The sequence below is a fragment of the Haliotis rufescens genome, unplaced genomic scaffold (assembly GCF_023055435.1).
Source record: "Haliotis rufescens isolate VD_foot unplaced genomic scaffold, xgHalRufe1.0.p SCAF_5, whole genome shotgun sequence".
In the NCBI taxonomy this organism is placed as follows: Eukaryota; Metazoa; Mollusca; class Gastropoda; order Lepetellida; family Haliotidae; genus Haliotis; species Haliotis rufescens.
This window is the reverse complement of record NW_025964223.1, coordinates 29,503,369-29,524,912: the sequence shown is the minus strand read 5'-3', so window position 1 is coordinate 29,524,912 and position 21,544 is coordinate 29,503,369. Positions and strand designations below refer to the sequence as shown.

The 21,544-nt window shown below is 36.9% G+C and overlaps 1 protein-coding gene across 7 annotated transcripts in view; it reads right to left on the bottom strand.

Moving 5' to 3' along the window:
* The window catches only part of LOC124116882 (protein quaking-A-like), a 36,966-nt gene extending 16,296 nt beyond the window's left edge, over positions 1 to 20,670 (bottom strand). For 2 of the 7 annotated variants that reach the window (XM_046478467.2, XM_046478469.2), the window contains exons 1-3: positions 20,424 to 20,669; positions 7,947 to 8,077; positions 5,834 to 5,950 (exon numbers count right to left, since the gene is read on the bottom strand). In XM_046478467.2, the coding sequence (XP_046334423.1) occupies positions 5,834 to 5,950; positions 7,947 to 8,077; positions 20,424 to 20,580 (405 nt within the window). In that variant the 5' untranslated portion in view covers positions 20,581 to 20,669. Of the gene's footprint in view, positions 1 to 5,833; positions 5,951 to 7,946; positions 8,078 to 18,806; positions 18,893 to 19,824; positions 19,850 to 20,423 lie in introns of those variants that run through there. The other 5 variants (XM_046478470.2, XM_046478471.2, XM_046478472.2 and 2 more) reach the window with 5 other exon arrangements.
* Between the last annotated feature and the right edge of the window lie 874 nt (positions 20,671 to 21,544).

Sequence of the window (21,544 nt, the reverse complement as noted above, 5' to 3'; positions counted from 1 at the left end):
CTAGTGGACTAAAAATGTTAGTTTTTACTGCTGTTTAAGTGTTCATTGTATATCTGGGCTTATGTTTGTAATCTATTTTATTAGTTTTATTTAAATTTTCTTTCAATAATACAATAATTGTGTGCCCCCCCGATACCTACAACTTCCATTTATCCCGCTAAACAGACCCCGCTTTACCACATACCGCGACAGCAATCAAAACAAAGATCATCTTATTTTCTTCTGTTTCCGTTTTGGTGAGTCTTCACATCAACATCAAGATAAACATGTCATCAGTAGAGGACGTAATGTGTACGCTAGATGGCTCTCGCGTACAAGTGACCACCTGAGAAGGGTCACTTGTATGCGTGATGGCCTGTCACTATAACGTGGATTTCTGCATGTTGCACAAAAACGTCTCTACAAGTGTTATTTGTGAAAATAATAAAACAAAATTAAGTACAGTTATTCATCATTATACTAGTTATTGAATGACATGAAACAAATGTCATAAAAAAAATAATAAACGGTCAAATTGGGAGAAAAATGAGGAAAAATCAAGCACAATGTTCTGTTTGATTTTCTCCTATGTACATATTTTTCAGAAACTAACATGTAGTATTTTCTAAAAGCTTATTCATCGCAGAGTTACAAAATATATGAATTATTTCACACACACCATCGCGTTGAGACATGTTTAGTGTCTTCGAAACTGCGCGAACCGTCTCGCGCACAAGTGACTCGTCGACAAGCCGATAAAGGGAGTTAACTAATGCCTGACTAAAATGTTCAATCGGAACATCCGTCTTGTTACACTAAATGTGTCTGAATCAGAATGGTGCGTATAATATGCACGATATCTATTTAGCGCGTAGTTTCGTGGTTAGAACAAGGAGGAAATGTATTTTGATCACGTATTAGGAAAACAATTTTGCAGTGGGTAATTAATATATTATTAGGTGGATGTAAAATTGTTGGAAAACACGGCAAAGATTTCTGCTGATTTCCAAACGACGCGCCTCAGATTTAATTTAGTTTGTACTGAAATATTATTACTCTGGCCATGTATTCAACGGCACATTATCTTCTTGTAATTGGGGTATTTATGAAGCATCAAGTTTTTCGTCTATTAATATTTTCTTGAACAAAAGATGGTGAATATCAAATTTGTTAACAGCCAGATAGCAAGCGACATGATTGCCATGACCAGGATTGCGTTCACGGCATTGCAAAGTCGTTACACGCACGAGAGACGGTCATGGTTAACTTTCAATGAGAAAATCATGAAACACTATTTCCATTTGCATAGTTTTCATTTGTTTATATCACGTGCTGTCATCGAAGCAATACGGTGAAGTAGCAATACAATCACTTTGATGAATAAATACATATTGTCGTGCACCCCACAGTTGCTGTTTTAGTAGCATATTTATATAATTATGCAAAACAAGATGCAAAGCTTCAGTCTGTTCTAATTTCAGCGTTTGTTTAAAACAAGAGAAAAGTCTGGTCACGTAATATGCAAATTAGCCTGTGGCAAGTGGTGTTAAGGGAAGTCATGTATCTTTGAAAAATGATGATTAATCGCTAGAGGTAATTTTTAGGATATTTGCATACATTTTCTTCAAAAAATATTTATAAATTAATCTCAGGTAGGTATTTTGATATTTTCATTCACAAGCTGGATATATCAATTGTTGAACTGGTGACCTGTCGTGACCTGTCATGACCAGCACCATTGCTGACATAAAAACAAAAAACATGTTTTGACAAAATATATTTCAAGGTATTCCACAGGGGACAGTATACATGCAAAGGGAAACCCCTTTCCCATCTAGAGAATGAACTCAGATAAGCGGCCCTTGAGTTACCCAAAAGTTAATACTAACTACCATTACTACTAGAGAGTGAGTTTGGTTTTATGTCGCTTCTAGCAATATTCCAGCAATATCACGGCTACCATTACTACTAGCTTGGGGGGGCGACAATGCTTGTCGTCAGAGGTGACTAATGGGGTCGGGGGGTCAGACTTGCTGACTTGGTTGATGCATGTCATCGTATCCCAATTGCGTGGATTGATGCTCATGATGTCTGGTCCAGACTCGATTATTTACAGACTGTCGTCATATAGCTGGAATATTGCTGAGTGCGGCGTTAAACATCAAACAAACAAACCAACAAACTAGCTTAGGGACAGTTAGTAGTGAAAAGGTATGTTGTTTCACACTTCTTTCAGCATTCCAGTCGGGCGGGAATGGTACTTTTACCTATTGACTTGATAGTTGTGTGGTTTACTATTACAATAAACAATATTTCTGATGAGAAATCTGTGATGCTTTCTTCATGTTGTTGAAGAGTCGAAAGAAATCAAACACTTTCACAAAATGAAAAGGCAATTTTGGTTATTTTGTAAAGCAGATTTGTTATATGAAACAGCCCCTGTTCTGCACGCCAACTTGTCAATTTGATTCATTCACTACTACGATCTTAGCTATTTAAGATTAGTCTGGATCAATTGTAAGTTTCAACTGTAGCCTACAGTGATCTTAGGCTACAATTGCTTTATGCAAGTGGATGCCAACTGCATCCGAAGTCTATGCTTATGATCTGAAGGATTTACACTAATTGTAGCTAAGATTGTTTTGTGCATGGTAGTGTTCAACAGTCCAGGTCTTTCTGGAGTTCTTAATATCCTTACAAGAGTCAATTTTGTTCATGTTCTTCCTTTCTAATGAAAACTAGCAAAGGCTCAACGAGTCTTGACTGCGTGCATGCTACAATGAGGTGTTTGATGAAAACTGGTCACAGCCAGCATAGCTAATTAGAGATGCTCAATGAATATCTTGAGACCCATTAGAGGCTATTTGAACAAGAAAATTTGTTGATCCCAAGGGACAGTGAAAATGGATGTTCCCTGGATGCACATGGTAACAAGAAGTTGGGCACCTAGGGACTAATATCTAATGACTTTTAATGTATACTTTCCACATAAGACAATTTAAAACAAGTATTTGTCACAGAGTGACGAAATATCCCCCGCCATATACACCATAGTACCAAATATGAAGACAATCCAGCGATTAGTTCTTGAGATATTGTGGCAACACCGTTTTCCAACTCCAAAAACAGATTTGCCTGCTGTGACCTTGAAAATGGGGTCAAGGTCACCAAATCTGACAGGTGTATGCAGTGTCTGTATATACACTATAGTTCCAAATATGAAGACAATCCAGCGATTAGTTCTTGAGATATCGCGGCAACACCGTTTTCTAACTCTAAAAGCAGATTTGCCTGCTGTGACCTTGAAAATGGGGTCAAGGTCACCAAAACCGACTGGTGTCTGCGGTGTCTGTATATACACCATAGTTCCAAATATGAAGACAATCGAGAGGTTTAGTTCTTGAGATATCGCGGCAACACCGTTTTCCAACTCTAAAAGCAGATTTGCCTGCTGTGACCTTGAAAATGGGATCAAGGTCACCAAAACCGACTGGTGTCTGCGGAGTCTGTATATACACTATAGTTCCAAATATGAAGACAATCCAGTGTTTAGTTCTTGAGATATCGCGGCAACACCGTTTTCCAACTCCAAAAGCAGATTTGCCTGCTGTGACCTTGAAAATGGGGTCAAGGTCACCAAAACCGACTGGTGTCTGCGGTGTCTGTATATACACCATAGTTCCAAATATGAAGACAATCCAGTGTTTAGTTCTTGAGATATCGCGGCAACACCGTTTTCCAACTCTAAAAGCAGATTTGTCTGCTGTGACCTTGAAAATGGGATCAAGGTCACCAAAACCGACTGGTGTCTGCGGAGTCTGTATATACACCATAGTTCCAAATATGAAGACAATCCAGTGTTTAGTTCTTGAGATATCGTGGCAACAAACAGGTGGGACGTACGGACGGACGGTCGTGAATACCATATCCCCCGCTTCGCGCTTTCCCGCGGCGGGGGATAACAAATGGATTGTGACTACTATTCAAGGTAAATGTTTGTGAAATGATAAGCCTGGTCCCTGACTCTCTTCCTTATATCTAATAAAACATGAGATTTTCTACTACATCCACAACTTGGCATGTATCAATCGTTTTTCTTTGAAGGCCTTAGTAAATGTTTTCTTCTCTTAGTCATAACTTATAAACTCATAGGTTTCCAGCACCTTATTGCTCTCCTTAGACACAAATCATAGACTCAATCTTTCTACTAATAACTAAGATACAGGTTATGTGGAACACCATTCACTGACTGGTGAACACCATTAAGAGACAAAGTAGACAAGTTATTTGTCATCCATCAACTTCTATGAAATGCCTATCAATCACATTCAGAGACCCAATCGTTCACTAATAACTAAGACACAGGAAATGTGGAACACTGTTCAGAGATTCAGAGATTCAGAGACCCAATCGTTCACTAATAACAAAGACACTGGTAATGTGGAACTCTATTCAGAGATTCAGAGACCCAATCGTTCACTCTTAACTAAGATACAGGTAATGTGGAACACTACCGTATATCGCTGTGTATAAGGCGAGTTTTTCGTACCTAAAATGAGGGGGCTAAGAAGGGGGGTCGTCTTATACACGGAGTCAAAGATCTCACATTTTTTTCCACTGGCGATGTCAACCGGCGTCCGATAGCCAGCCCAGCATTTGACAATAAAACTTCGCATTTCGTCCTAAATAACTGTTCCAATAACTATTTCCATACATAAACATGATTTGTATCTCTTTTCCTTGAATAAAGTTTAATAATTTCTGCAAATAAAGTTGAAATGACCCTCGCCTCGATGCAGATTGTCAAACCACCTGACACGGTAAAACAATCAACATCCGTGAGCAGAGAGCCGGAAGTACCGGTAAGCATTTGCATATTGCACATGTGACCTAACATGTGATAACCGGTGAAACTGAAATCAATTCCCGCTGTTTTTACAGTTGTATTAACAAGTGTTGGAGACGGTGTGTACAAGTGATTGTGGAATATACACGCTGAATGTGAAGCAAACATAAGCCTAGTTAGTTACAACATAGTTAATTGGCGATTAAATTACTCACCATTGTCTCTTATATGTTATTACTTCATAAATGAATTTTATTTTACGGGCACCAATTTGGTGTCGTACCGTGTAAACACAAAATGGCGACGTGTGCTGGAGTTACACACGCGACCTATCATTGTAGAAAAAAAACAACGCAAGATAAACATATTTTTATTGCATATATAAGGTTTGTGTGCGCACTTGTGATGTGTGCGAAATACGCATCAGTCGGAAAGCGCACGTTAAATCTCCAAAGTAACTAACTAACTAACTAACTAACTAACTAACTAACTTGTGATGTCCGTGTGCGAAACACGCTACAGTCGGAAAGCGCATGTTAAATCTTCTATATCAGTCAGACTTGTGATGTGTTTCATTCCCGGTCGCCTTATACACGGAGTATAGGATTTTGGGTTGATTTTTAAGGCGTGTACAGGGGGGTCGTCTTATACGTGGGGTCGCCTTATACACAGCGATATACGGGTATTCACAGATGCAATCATCCACTTCTAACAGATAAAAAGGTAGTTCTAAATAAAAAATGATGCTGAATTCATGCAATCTTCCATTGATTATTGCCTCCATCTTCCATGATGCCTAAAATAAACTGATGTGCATAGGATGTTATTTTGATCAATGAGACCTCCGTGTTAACAGGGGATAAAAGTTCCGCAATTGTGAGGAAAGGACCATTCACGAAAAATATTCTGAAATCTGAATAAAAAAGGATCCGTTTTAACACATCTTAACAAATCTGTTTGTAATACAAGGACTGGGAACAATGAAGTTGTCTATATCAAATTCATTACCTTTTTCTTGTCTCTCATTGATCCCTTGCCTCGCACCATAATCTTACAGCCGGTGTACTGTTCCAACTCTTTGGCAGTCATTCCACGTGGACCCAATATACGACCAACAAAATTGAACTGAAATACAAATATTGCATATTTGAAAAGTTCTCCTTTCAAAAATTCAGGACTCTTAACATGTTAAGTAGCATGGCATTTCATGCAATTTTAATGCACTTGCTATCAGAGAAAGTCACATACCGGTAACTAAAATATGAATAATGAATAATAACCAACAGTGGGGACAAATTGGGACTAATAACAGGCATCTGGTGTAGACCTGGGCCAGAACCACGCACGCACGCACGCACGCACGCACGCACGCAGTCCTAACTAGAAAGGTTTTCATTCCACATAAAAACGAAAGCAGCCCAATCTCCACCTTTCCCTCAGACATAACATTTCAAATTTTAAGCAGTACATGGTGCAGACCACAATTTTTTTCTGAAAGATTTTTTTTCAGGGAACCAATATGCAGTTCTCACCACACCACCTGCTCCCTTTATAAACTAAACTCATCATGTTAGGGTATGAAATAAATTATTTGGTGACAATAACATTTAATTGACTAATTTTAAGTATGTAGTCTCCACACCATACGGACAACAATTTCTGTAGACAAGACAACCAAAAACTGCTCGCCTATGCATAACAGCTTCAACTTACAGTATCAGTCAACATAGAAAGATAGAAAGAACAGTTTCATTGTGGAATATTATTCAATAACAGTCAAAATTGTTACATCACTGACAGCTTTTGGTAATTTAAACATTAAAAACGTAGATTTTTCAAATTTCTCATTGATGTCATGTTTGATTAATCTGTGCACTGGATTCACAAGGCTTTTAAGTCATGTCTGAGGTTGGTTAACTTTTAAATTTTGCTATTTATTTTGGTCAAATGACGTCATGAAAAACAGGACCAATTTTGATAATGGCCCATATATAGCAGATACATCAGGTATGAAGTTTTTAACATCTGCCACTATTAGCATGTGGTAGTGAAAATTAGAGCTAAAACTTAATGATGAAAGGTAGTGATATACACAGGACAAAACCTCACACCACTCATTTCGACCATATTACGATGTGCTTAAAGGGTAGGAAAGTATGACAATGTTATACATCTGAAGTCACTAAGTAAAGATAAGAATTTATGGATGAACAACTTCTTTATTACAACAAGAGTTTGCCACTAACGTGGCTATATCCCCCGCCCCTGTTGCAGAATTTATGACATAATTAAATCTAAACAAACCCTAACCTTTTTTAACCGAGGTGGAAAAAAAGAGAGTTTGGAACCTAAGTCCATCTTGTTGCCATGGAAACGTAAAAAATAAAAATTTCTAAAATTTCCAAAGAGCAAAAGGCACCAGTTCAGCATGTACCTGACAAACCTGCAAAGTTTCATGAAAACATATTGAACGGTTTATGAGTTATGCTCCGGAAACGAACCCTACCCTCACAGAACCTAAGTCCATCTTGTTGCCATGGAAACGTAAAAAATTAAAATTTCTAAAACAATTCCAAATGGCAAAAGGCACCAGTTCAGCATGTACTTGACAGACTTAAAAGGTTTCATGAAAATTGAACGGTTTATGAGTTATGCTCCGCAAACGAACCCTACCCTCACAGAACCTAAGTCCATCTTGTTGCCATTGAAACGTAAAAAATAAAAATTTCTAAATAGCAAAAGGCACCAGTTCAGTATGTACTTGACAGACCTGCAAAGTTTGTTGAAAAAATATTGAACGGTTTCTGAGTTATGCTCTGGAAACGAAACGTGACGGATGAATGGACGGACGGAACCCGTTTCTATATCCCCCGCCAACAAAGTTGGGCGGGGGATAATTAAGAGCGACGTTTCGGTGTAGGTTCTAACACCGTTATCAAGCCACTTTGATAGTGATCTGAAGTCACTTTGGAAAGACGAAACCAACAAAGTTCAACTATAGATTTAATATATTATCTATATAAGTGCTCCATCGGGTCTATCAATTTTGCCATTTGGCTTATGGATTGTCAATGTATGATACATACTAAAGAGGAAGAAAGAAGAGAGAAGAGATACTCACATCTGGATGATCCTTTGCTGGTACAAATAGTTTTTCTGTGAGCGTGACCACAGGACCAAGTGGTTCTGGGAGATCCAAGGGATCCCGGTTTCCTTTATGATGGAAGAGGGCTACTCTAACTCTGTTGATTTCTGTAACAATCAAATCTACCTCTTGCAAACACCTCCCATAGTCCACAAATCAGCACTCCCCCAACTTCCCCAAGTACAACTGTAACAAAATTACCAAAAGGCAAACTGGTTTGAGGCAAAGGACCAGATGTTAAGTCCTCTCCACACCTGCTCATCCAGATTTGTGGCATGATGGAAAATAGAGTCACAAGGTTCTGTAGCTCACTTAGCTGTCATGAAATACCATATTAGATTAGATAGGTCAAACAAGGTAAAGAAGACATAGCAAAAAGAAATAACACAGCATATTTATTACATTACACATTTATACATGTGTTAATTGGCAAAGTAAAAGGCAAAGTGACATGTTCATCATTACAGCCACGGGAACATGGGCAGCCATAACATACATGAAGATCAAGGCTGAGGGTGTTCTCAACATCACAAAAAAAGCAAATTTTAACCTATTCGCTTAGGCACAGCATAATAATAACAGAATGGAGATATGATACACTGGATAATCAAGGACCTGGGAAAAATTGTGGTTCAATAAGGTTACCTTGGCAGTGGTCCATATATAATAAATCAACAATGTTATGGAATGATACACTCGTTTGGGCCAGTTATTCCACTTAGTGAGACAACATGCCACATACTTCCACAACATTTGAAACGAAAGGGGTCCTGAGAGTCTGCTGCTATAATATTGGAATTTACAGTACCTACTTTTTATTAATCAACAGGACAGGGGTCCTTTGACTTTTGTTTGTACTTACAACTGCATATCAACAGATGTTACATAGATGTCTACATAATTTAAGTACCCCAGTAACTGCCTCATCCACGGATTCCGCAAACAAGAGAATGGACAACGCCCTGTCCAAGCCCGGTCATTACGCAACAAGTGTTGCCCCTGGTTTGGGCAATTATTCTACACTTTTCCTTGGAGTAGGCAATCAAAGCTTATTTTAGATAGTGTTGTTCGCATTCGTTTCAAAGTAGCCCAGTGATGTAGGATAAAATACAATTTGAGAATCTGATCAACAAGAAGTGAATCTGAACAGATTGTAATCAGATATTACTGCTCAACAAAGTCAATAACCAAAAAAAGCATGAGTGCAGACTTTTACACTGATTCCAACATGTCCAAAAGAGTACTGCTCTACACACGACAATGAAGTGTTCTCTGAAGTGTCAAACATCGTTGGGACAGGACAAATTACGCACAACATACATTCAGCAACAGACGATTAATAAACAAAAATTGAAACATAACAAGATGGCTACCATTGAAGGATGAACAAAATCCTTGCTTCAGATGTCAGAGATGTAAACATTTTCTATGGCAGGACAGATGAACTTTCAGTTCAGTTGAGTTAAAATTAATTGACTTTTAAACATTGTTAATTCAAGATAACCTTTCCAACAACATGATCAGTAGTTGTGAAAGACTGCATGGAAGTGCAAGAAACAAAGACGTGAGACAGCTAAGGTGATCACAATGGGCTATGTGCTCCAACATTGAAAGCAAACCGTCGGGCGATGAAAGCACCAACATACACATGTAGGACACACATAACAACATTAAACTGACAAATCTTCAACAAAAACTAATGCAGGTAATCTTAAATGGCATTTACAATAAAAACTGGAGCACCAGTACATAAGCCTGATCATTTAATAATTTCAGTGGCTTGGCCATCAACTGCCTGGTCAAAAAATCTTCCCTCAACATTTCAAGTTCTCCAGCTATGCCAGATACTGACAGTAAATACCACAAACTGGATTTAGATTTACTGTGTTTTTATAATTCATCAGCATTAATTGAAAGGAATAATGTAATAGTTATCATGGTTACTACTTGATTAATTTCTGTGTTGGATTCAATTTCTGGCATGATGGTCAGTATGTGCATATTTGTGGTGCTTTTCTTCTCAAACCAAAACTGTCAATACTCAGACCTTGTCCAAATGTACTTTCCAATTTAGTCACATAAGAGTATAATGCTTATAATTAATGATTGAACAGTGTTCATAATCAAGTTATTTTTGGCCATTTATTGTTTTATAAATTCCCGATAATATGCTTCAGTTTATATACTGCATTTTTCAATAATTCAACTTCCCAAGTAATGTGCAAGGCAACAACTGCTGCTCAACATGATATTATAACTCAACAGTTAAGTTGTCAGGTAACAACTGCTGCCTTACAGGACAATGGAGTATCTGCAATACATATGCGGACACAAGCAGCGTGCCATTTGGTTCTGGACATGAGGATTGGATTGCCGGTATCCATGGGGCCAAGTACCAGATTGTTAAGACACCACTACATCAGAAACAGGCAAGGCCTTTACATAGGTATCAGAGATTGAGTGAGTGAGTATGGTTTTACGCTGCTATTAAACATTATTCCAGCAATATCACAGGAAAAACTTATTCCAATATTGTGTTATTTTAGTTGCCGCTTTTAAGTAGCCTTTCACTATACATACATTTAAAATAATAATAACCTTCAGTTGATTACTGACCCATGAAGATCTTCAGCAACCCATACTTGTCGTAAGAGGCAACTTAAAGAATTGGTGACTTGGTTGATACATGGCATCGTAATGGCGTAGATCGATGCTCGTGATGTCAATCTCTGGATTGTCTGGTCCAGACTCATTTACAGACCACCATCATATAGCTGGAACAATGCTGACATTGACGTTAATCAAAGCTAATTGCTATTAACAGATATATTTTCAGTGTTAGAAATTGGCACTAGTCCTGTAGTCCTTACCAAACTGCCCAATAGTAAAGGTATCCTAAGGACTAGTAGAATTAGCCCATTTTCAGGGTTTTGCTATATGTTATCATTATAAGGACTAGTGGACAAAAACTGTAAGTTTCTAACCTTGATTTTACACATGGAACAGTCTAACTGATCTCTCCTTCATTCTATCCTTCATGCATCCACTTACCTAGCAACACTTATCCTTCGTCTGCCATATTCATGCTCCATTCTTTTAGAGTTATCCTCCTTACACTGCCCATACATGTATAGTAACACAAGTTACCTCCCCTTATACTACAACGCATTCCCTCTAACAACTAAGGTTTGATAAGCATTAATCTGATGATTGTGTTTGCTGTAAATAACTGATTTGGTGTGAAGTGCCGATCAGTTCACACACACCAGCTTTTCCTTGCTCCCTCTCATAATACAATACGTAAACTTGTTTGTTTATTATTTTCTCTTACAAAATAGTTGTTGTGTTGATGGGTATAAGTCAGTTGTCCTTTACCTTTATGAGTTATTTTATGGACTATTCTCAGTCTAATAACTGGGTTTTCCTCACAAAATGTTGTATATGCAGTATTGATATGGGTATCGTATACAATATGCATTTTATCCTGTGACAGCTGTATTGCGACATCCTTACCCAATACAATAAGTATTAAACATAAATAAGTGTATAGTCAATCAGGAGCGAGACGGTGTCGGTCCTTTCAAAAACTTGAAAGAAGATGTATTCTATACCCCTTTATAGGTAATCAAGAAATCGCTGCTAAAGATGGCTGTACTTGATCCTATGGCCTGTGTCAACATATGGTATAAGTGCTCTCTACAATCTTGTTCACGCCTTCTCTCCGTTATCACATACAAATACCAGTATCGCCTTCATTCTCTACTTGGAAATTTTATCTTTCAATGATCACCACAATCTATCCTCCTCACTCCACAACAAACAAGGAGACCTTCTCTTACTGCTCCCCTTGGACCCTACTTCTTTCCCATCACTGTTGTCAATGACAAGTTCAGTGATCCTTACTCATACTTGGCATATCAGTGCACAAAATCATTGCGACACCGACCATTGTTCTTGATGTTTAAACGAAGTCAGTGGCCATTTGGGGCCTTAATTGGTAAATCTTCCAAGATGGGGGAGATAAAGAGGACATTGCAGTTAAACCTGATTAGTAACAGGGTTCATTCCAGGGACCACCTGCACAAAATGACTTAAGATTCACAGCCAGACCACAATCAACAATGATGAAAACTCTTGATTTATGATACACTATGCCTGCTTTGTGCAAGAGTACCCTGACGTACATCCTTATTTAACCCTAGCACCAATACTGATCCCATTATCTTGAATTATCAAGTGATCTATAGTTATTATGACAAGACTAATACTATTACTAACCTGTGGCAAGTATACAAAGGGCACAGAGACAAGCCCATCAGCTCTGCCTTGTCTACAGGCCACTGGTAGTTCTTAGAACGAGGTGGAAATGAAACTTGATTTTATGGACGAATATCTTAGTTATTGAATGCAAATATTAGTGATTGACACCACATTGTATTGAGTATTTCTCACACACCAAGAACAGAAACTCACTTAACCATGTTTACCTGTTTCCACATTTTTTGACACCTAAGGGCTAATTGAAAACATAGCAAACAGAACTTATATCTTAGGCCCTACTATTTAACCACTAACTACAAATGTCTAAACTTTCATTTCATTTTTAACAAAAACAAGCCCCCATAGCTAAACCAAATTATGAAGAATTAAAGCTGGTCATGTTATAAGTCAGATTGGAATAATTCATGTGTGCTCTTTTTAGATCATTCATACAAACTACAAAGTTTCAGTGTCATAGGCCTGTAGTTTCTAAATTTCTGTTAAAAATGTAAATGTTAATGACGGACGGACAGCCGAACAGACAACATAACTTGTTTTTCAGTCATGTGAGATAACAATGGCCGAGTAATGACCGTAAATATGTTTTTCAATATGGTTGCTATGGCTTTGTGTAAAGCTTTTCAAAGGCTTCAGCCATTTGAAATGAAGTCATTCATGATCAACTGAAACTTCAATGGGGTATTAACACAAAAAAACAAATTTAATGCATTGATAAACTATGCTAACATTTCTTACCAAAAATAGTGAATATTAATGTCAATGTGTATCTCCATGTCACTGATTGTCAGTGCTGCACATTCACATTTCTAATGGCCTGTGACAAGTTGGAACATTAACTGCTTGTACATGCATCACTTGTGGATATTCTACTTTTGCATTATCTGAGGGTATATAACCAATGAAGAAGACAAGATTCTTATAACAAAGAAAACAACATATCTTTCAGTTCATATTTTCCAAAAAATATTCGAGCTTTTTCCAATTGCTAGCTGCTAGTCATGACCAAACATGTGGAGTGTGTTGCTGTAGCTAGGCAAAACCAACCAAATAGGTGGCTTCCACACAAAGATGCATGTTGGTCTACTTCCTCTCTCACCATTATCTCCAGTCTGCAGCCTATCTACTTGTTAACTTTTCTAATCAAGACCAGATGGCAGGAGGTAGAAGTTCATTACAGCAGTGGCAGTAGCATCACTCAGAAAATCCCTTAATTTTGTGTTGGACTCATTACAAACTCACATTCTTCTGATATTGAGTAACTTGTTATGTCATGCCGCAGCACCATGTCACAATCAGCATCTGCAGTCCAACTGACCACCATAACAAAATGCTACATTCACAAATGCTTTGGCTTCAGACAAAAGAGCAGTGCAAGAAGTCCCACAAAATTCTTTTTCGCAAGAATGCACATGATAAACACGACTATATTTATTATATTATTAGAGGTTAAAAAAGTCAGTCTCTTAATCAACAATAGGGTTATTATCAGATTCCAACTGCTGAGATCTATCTAGATCTGCTTAGGGACTGATATTGGGCCGCATGTCTGCAACAAGTATCAGTAAAAATTTCCAAAAAGGGATGAAACATTTCCCAATATATGCTGTTATAACTTAGGGTGTGAGGTATTGGTATATCGGTATATTGAGGTTCACTCTTTCCACCATGTGTATCACAATATCATTTTTAATGCTCTGTATATCAGGTTATTTCAAATACCATTTTTAATCATGTGTTTAACGTTAAGAACTTGCCAATTACCCAGAGCATGCATTTGTGAGTATTTATTGAAATAGTTAACATTATGTTGTTCCAGCATCTTGTTTTGTCCATTTGAGAACTTCAATTCATACAATGGAGTTTCAAATTGCTTCTGAATGTAAAATTTATAAGTATACATCGTATTGTGATATGTATCGCAATATGGCCTTGTGCATCGTAAAATATTGTGATACACTTCAAACTCCAATACCCATCTCAATTTATAATCAATGTTATGGTGGCTATGGCTTTGTCAGGTGACTTGTATTTCACTGATAACAGGAATAAGACAAATAAGAGGCTTTAATGAATATTTCACATTATTGCAGTGAATCAAATGGTAAATAATAATGTTAAAATACAACCAAATCTAGGAAAGTATGAACAAAAAATATCTCAATTTTGAACAAAATAATTCTTTTCCACAATTTGCCTGCCAAGAACACTTAATTTGGAATCCTTGATAAATCCTTGATAAATCCCTGAACTTCTTAAAGTTATACGAAGCCATATCTAAGAATTGAAACTGAAAGTTCAAGGTTAGGTAATGTGCAGTTTGGCTGCAAGTCAGATTTAACATTTGGCTTCCACAGGACAACCAACGGTTAAAAGAAATGCAACATTTACTGCACAGGTTTGTCTGGCCCGGACTCTATTATTTACCATCTGCCATGACATGGCTAGCATATTGCACAGTGTGGTGTAATACAGTGTACCAGCATATGTATGTCAATTGCCAAGTGCTTGTGCATTCATATCATAAAGGTAAGACAATGATAGATTTTTCCTGTTTATTAACCTGTACAAAGTGACCATTTTAAGGATTCTGTTGCTACTTGAAGTTATAAAACTACAAAGTCCTGTGCACCATTAGCATGATTAGTTAAAGAAATCAATGACTGTTGTGGCTGCATGAATCATGAAAGTCATTTGTATGCAAGTCTGAAGTAATTGTTGCTGAAGAAAGTTGTATGCTAAATACAAGCAATTTAGCAGGTATACTTATGTTTAAAACACACATATATATATGGATGTTTGTAGTAAATTAGAAAGATATATCAGCATCAAAGAAAATTTGGCAAATGAGGCACCTAAAACGGAACCATTACATGTTAAAGAACAGACTCAACTTCATACCTACTGATTGAGTTTACCAAGAGATGCCATGTCCACATCTTTGTAGATGTTTTATTTTCTATTACCATGATTACTTAAAATATTTCAGTTTAACTTTTTGTATAGATTATTTTGATTATCCTGCTGATACGTGATACATGTCAGTGGCCTCCACACACTGCTTCTTTACATTTTCTACCCACACACATTTCACAAACATTCCAAATGAAAAATAGTATTTTTTCACATCCTACTCAACCTATATAGAAAATTTAAAAATCAACATAAGGGTCTAATATATTTGTTTGATCACCAACTATCCCATAACAGGTTTTGTCACTTCTGAAAAGAAAAATGAAGACTAAAAACACTAATAAACACAATATTAGAAACTCAACTTTAAACAAATCATACCTTGCACTTTTTTTCATGGAAAATATACTACTAAAAAAAAGTGAAGGACGACCCTTATCTTGTTTTTAAGCCATTGAGTTTTTACTCACGTGTTAACGTTCACATTTGGCACTACAGTCCCCCCCTCCCCCCCGTAATGAATTTTACTCCCTTGTGTCTAGTTTATTGGGTACTTTTAACCAATGAATAGGCATTACCTACATATTTTCATGAAGTTTATGGCATGACCAATTTCTTCACATTTCTTTTTCACGCTCAAAAAGATAATCTTAACGCCCTGAACAGAGTCACATGAGGCTGTTGGATGTCCTGTTTCAGGCTCACCCCTCCAGCTGACTTGGAAAAGAAGCCCAAAATTTACAGAAAATGCTCCATACCACAAGTTCACGCGCAAGTTTGGTCCTGGTGAGCTAAAACTTGCAAAAGGCTTAGTTTAATCCATCAAACGTGCTATTGTGTCTTGCACTGCATTGCATCAATGAGAAGTTGTGTTCCTAAAGGAGAGGCCACCCACCTGATTGAAACAAGTGTTTTCACAGAATGCATGCTTACTTCAATTTATGAGACCAGTAAGTCAAGTCAAGAGAAGTACACCACCTTGTGCCAAAACACTTCAGTCTACTGATCTGAACATGACTCCACGCATAATTTTCAGTATGTTTTCATGTCATTGTGTGGACAATATTAGGTGAGCTTATGATGTCAACCACCGGATTGTCTGGTCCAGACTCGATTATTTAGAGACCGCCATCATATAGCTGGAATATTGCCGAGTGCGGCGTTAAACAACAAACAATAAAAAAACAATAACACACAGAACAGAATGTTGCTGGAGTCGGTCTTTCGACTAATAATGATTGATTAGTGCTACGTTGACAATATGTCAATAGGGAGAGAAATCAGTCTTGAAAATCTATCTTGAATAGTGAACATAAAAAACTTATCTTACATTGCATTTACATACTTGTTTCTGATTGGTTACAGCATGGGCAATTGTTTCCCATGTAACACACTGGTGGATAAGGTACAAATTTCATATATCCTGCTGGGAATTTCCTGACCACAATACAAATGTGAATACAATGATGTGATTGTATCTTGAAACTTAACACGTATTAAATGCAATTTAGTGAAATTAACCGAGCATATCCGATTGTAATGCAATGGCAATAACCCTGGACGTGTTTACCTCGTCTGCTACCTGTCAAGATGTCTGTGAAGTTGATGAAGACATTTTAGAAAAACGGGCAAAAATTCAACAGTCCCTTGGGAAATATGGTGGATTTACCTGTAAGCGAGTCCATATACATGGAGTCGGCAACTAAAATATTACAGTAGACAGAACATATAATTCTACTATTACTCAGGATATAAGCAGATATGCAAACGCTGAGCTTTATTTATCAACATACTGTCAATGAATCAACATTAGCTGCTCTCACAGGAATTGACAAGTGACTGAGAATCGCGGAAATTTGTCCATATCAGCAATCAAACAAAACAATAGTGTTTATATATATCTATCTATCTATCTATCTATCTATATATATATATATATATATATAGAGATATATATATAGATATATATATATGTTATACATGTATACGATTGAGGCAACAACTCCAATGAACTCAATAAGGATATAAATGAGAAATTCACTACTTGTTGTTGCCTTGAATAACATGCATAATGAGTTGTAACATCTAAAAATCATGATATTGTTCCACAAACAAATTATTTTCCTTTTCACAAAACATGCTAATAACATGAATAATGACATAGAACAAGAATATAGATATTGTGTAAACACTTAGGTACATAAATCATTTTAAATAATATACCCGAAAGAAAAGAAATTCACATGATCAATATGATCAAAGGATGACATTTGCCATGCATACTTCTATCAGTGTTTGGCATTTAAGCATATTGAAGGTAAGCCTGAAAGTCAAGGGGTCCTTGAAACCATGGTAACCCAAATGCTACTTAGTTACAGATTTAGGGTGTCCCCAGATTTAAATACCATAGAAGACCTCAAGGATGTATGATTAAACTAATGTTTACCTGAATCAGGCAAAGAAAACAGTCAAAATCTACTGATCCTGAGTCTTGGTTACTTGTGCAGCTTCTAATGAATAATATTATTTCCATCTATCATTGTTTTATCTTGACCCACAAAAATAGGGATTCAGGGGACTCTTATATTAATTTCAAGGGTCCTTACATGAAGTATAGGTTAGTAAATTTTGACAATTACTTCAAGTACAGAACCTTCACAATTCTTGTCGAGAATTGGGTACAGTAATCATTAGTGTGAATTCCTAGGAATACAACATACATTTATCTGCGTCCATTTTCTACATTTGTGTACTGGACACTCATTTTGGATCCGGCATCTGTGTTAAGTGATCATCTTTGAGAAATCAAGGTTTGAAATTCTATTCTCATTACAAATCACTTGCCAACATAAACATTTAAAGTATGAATGACATGATTCCTTCATGTTAATGATCATGTCATAGTCATTTTGAAAACACTGTGTGAGAATGCTGAGATGAACACCTGAATAACTAGTATTAATACACATATAATTTTATTTGCTTCCACGGAACTATTCAAAATGTTACTTCTCCGTGGATACAAAGTGACACATATACTTAGCCATCTGGCAGTAGGATGTACTACTGTCAGGTGGGATACTGCCCTGCACTTTAGGAACAGGATGGAAAACAGGACATGTCATGCAATAAACCCACCAAATACTTCTCAATATATTCTCACATTCCACACTCCAGTTCAGACATCAACTGATCAATAATTCTAAAACAATCATCCACATTATCATGATTATTAATCTGAGAGAAACTGAGGTAATGATTTAGTGAAAATCATGTTAATGCCTTGTTTCCCAGAAATTTATGAATAGAATTCATTTATGCTTTGAGAGAGAAGTGACTACAACGATGATGTACCATAACTTTTTTGGCTTGGATAATCCGTAAATTCTTTTCAATATCTTCAGCATGTTCAGCGAGTGTTTATAACCACCAATTTGCTTCCTAACATAATCACCACTGATCATGCACACACACACACAAAAACATCATTCATTTATCCATTGAAAAGTATAGTTCAGAAGTAAATGCCTAAAAAGGATAAGATAAAACAACAAACAAGTCAAGAAGCAATCACTAAATAAACAAACAAAAATAGTAATGTTTTCAACATAAAATCTAATAATAGAAATAAGGAAAAAAGCATACCTTCTACCTTTTCGGATACATCAGAAAAGCAATCATAAAAGGTTGACTTGTCCAGAATGTCAGTGGAATAAGGACCACCATTACCACTTTGGAAAGAGAAATTTCTCCAGTATGATTAACAATGATTAAGCTTGCAATAAAGAAAGGGTCAGTTTAAAAATATCCCCAAAAACTAAGTTACGTGACAACTAAACTGGTACATGGGGAAAGCAAGATTTTGCTTTGATGGACATGATTAGTCTTGGTAATGTTGTGTTACTGTTATGTATAGATCAATATACAAAAGTATCGGCTGTTGCGACATTTCAGCAAATTAGAAACATATTAAAAATTCAACGTGGTTAAATGTCAAAACCATACCAGGTAGTTTTGAATGGATTAAAAGGAAGCTGAGGTTATCAATAATACTAAATTAGGCATCTCCTATGAGACTGGAAACCTTAAGCTAACCTGGAGATAAGTCAAAATTGGGTAAACAAAACTCAAGAATAATAAACATGCAAGTCAAATGCAGAATCTAAGGTGAAAAGTGTTACACCCACGATCACATATTAGCAAAGCCTTTGAAAGTATAATGAAAATCCATGCCCATTCCCGGAGTAACAATTTTATTAAGTTCTAAGTGACCACAGACATGAAAGGGATCAATATTTGCAGATGTGTTAGCAATTTATTTTCTATACGGCATACACATGACATAGGGGAAATAGTAGTTTCAATGTCACATGCAAACTATTATAATAAGCAAGGAGTACAAAATTATTTGGATGTTTGATGTGTAACCATTGCCAGAGCAAACTACAGTAATCCGTGTTGTTTTGAACACAGCCTATTGAAACAACAGACAAAACATAACTTTGAATAACATGTAGCGGTACCTATGATAACCATTGTCTCATCATCTAAGTTAAAATGTATATTAAATGAGTACATTATTGTCAGCTATGTCCGCGGGGAAGAAATGCTCTAAAAATATAATTTTGACAGCCAGCGCTGAATCTTTCCAGCGGTGTCTTACCCAAGTTCTTATCTAGGTTTGAAGATAAGCACTCAGTAACGACCCAACTGAGCCACAAGCAATCAGCATCTTTCACTGACACACGTCTGCAGACAAGCTCAGAAGCCTGGAAGAGTCAAAAGCAGCCCAAAATGTTTTGAATAACCAAATTACGTGTCTTAGACCAGGAGCCTTCACCGACAGAGGGTGTAGGCTTTCAATATGGCCGCTCAGTCAGCTCTCCCAGCTTATAGACTACAGGCGTAACGGAATGCACAAAGTTTTGTGCACTTGAATAAATTCTAGATTTGTGCTTCAGATAGCAGTTATACACGCATCTGATAATCATATGAAAATCAAAACGATGTTTGTATAAAAAAAACAGTCTGGAATATCTATAGCAGTGTAGGCCTAACCCTATGATAAGTTTTACAGAAAGTTTGTTACGGGCCGACTGGCCCCGTTTCTTTGTTTTGCTTATCATAACTTTCCGTTCCGGCAACACCGGGCGAACAAAAGTGAAAGTCGGTACAAAATGACAATTAAATTGGATCATCAAAACAAAAACTTTCCCTAGTAATCGTAATCTAACAAATCAATACAAACGATAAACAACTTACCTTCATCTAATAGCTTTTCCGCATGTACGAAAACGTTCGGAAGAGCTTGTATTTGTTTCTTATCTTTTAGTAACTGTGCTAAATACTCTGGCGTGTTACGCTCATCTTTGTTAGTTTCAGTCCCCATGTTATAACAAGCTTTTGAGCTCTGTAGCATCTACCTGAGTTAAGAAGTGTTAGATTCCAAACTACAAACCACGACTCGTATTAGCGATTCCTCTTTCCATCAAAATTTGTTTATGAACACGTGGGGTGTACTGCGCATGCGTCAGTCAAGGCTTGTACATTCCTCCACAGAGAAGGGGTGTTAGGTTAGTCTTGACATCCACAATGAATTTCACATGTTTTTAAATACAGGTTCATATCACAATACAGGTCACTAACACACGTGAACATATGTATTAAATGTACTTGTTTTGTTATTAGTGGTCACACCATACATTGCAACTACACATTCCAACTGTCAAAAGAAGGCTGTACCCCTATGCATCGACCTAATTCATTGCGAGAGGTAAGTCTCGATGACAGTGCTCAACAAGTTTGACAAATGGGTAAGAGATGCGCTCTTAATGGACGCACAAGACATAGAAGCATCATGTTTCAGTCGAGGTCGACGTTTTTCGCTCTGATTGGAGGAGCTATGTTCAGTTATGTACAGCACAGGAGGTGAAAACTGCAACAGTATCTTTCAAGTGAGAAGAACGTTAAGGGTTTATTTCTTCTGTCTGTCTAAAAATACACGCAAAATATCGATTTTGTTAAAACATTTTCTTAACAGTGTTAAGCAGTCTATCACCAATCCCAAGAACATTTTGGTGGAGAAATTTCTAATTCAGAAAATGTCAGAAGTGGCAGGTTCTATGTTAACCCTGTTCAGAACAAGTGTACGGACAATCCGCGGCAGACGGGAAAATCAATTCTACTACTGAAGTGAGTAGTACCCTTCGACGCCGTATGGATTCCTGGATTTTCATTTTCGTTCTATGATCAATTTCAGACAGCTTACTTTCATAGCTTTTTTGAGTGACCTATTTGTCAAAAAGGAATGAGGAATGTGCGTTCACTTGATTAAATGTAGGATTAGTTGGCTGCATAAACTCAATTAAATATCACTTTCCCTT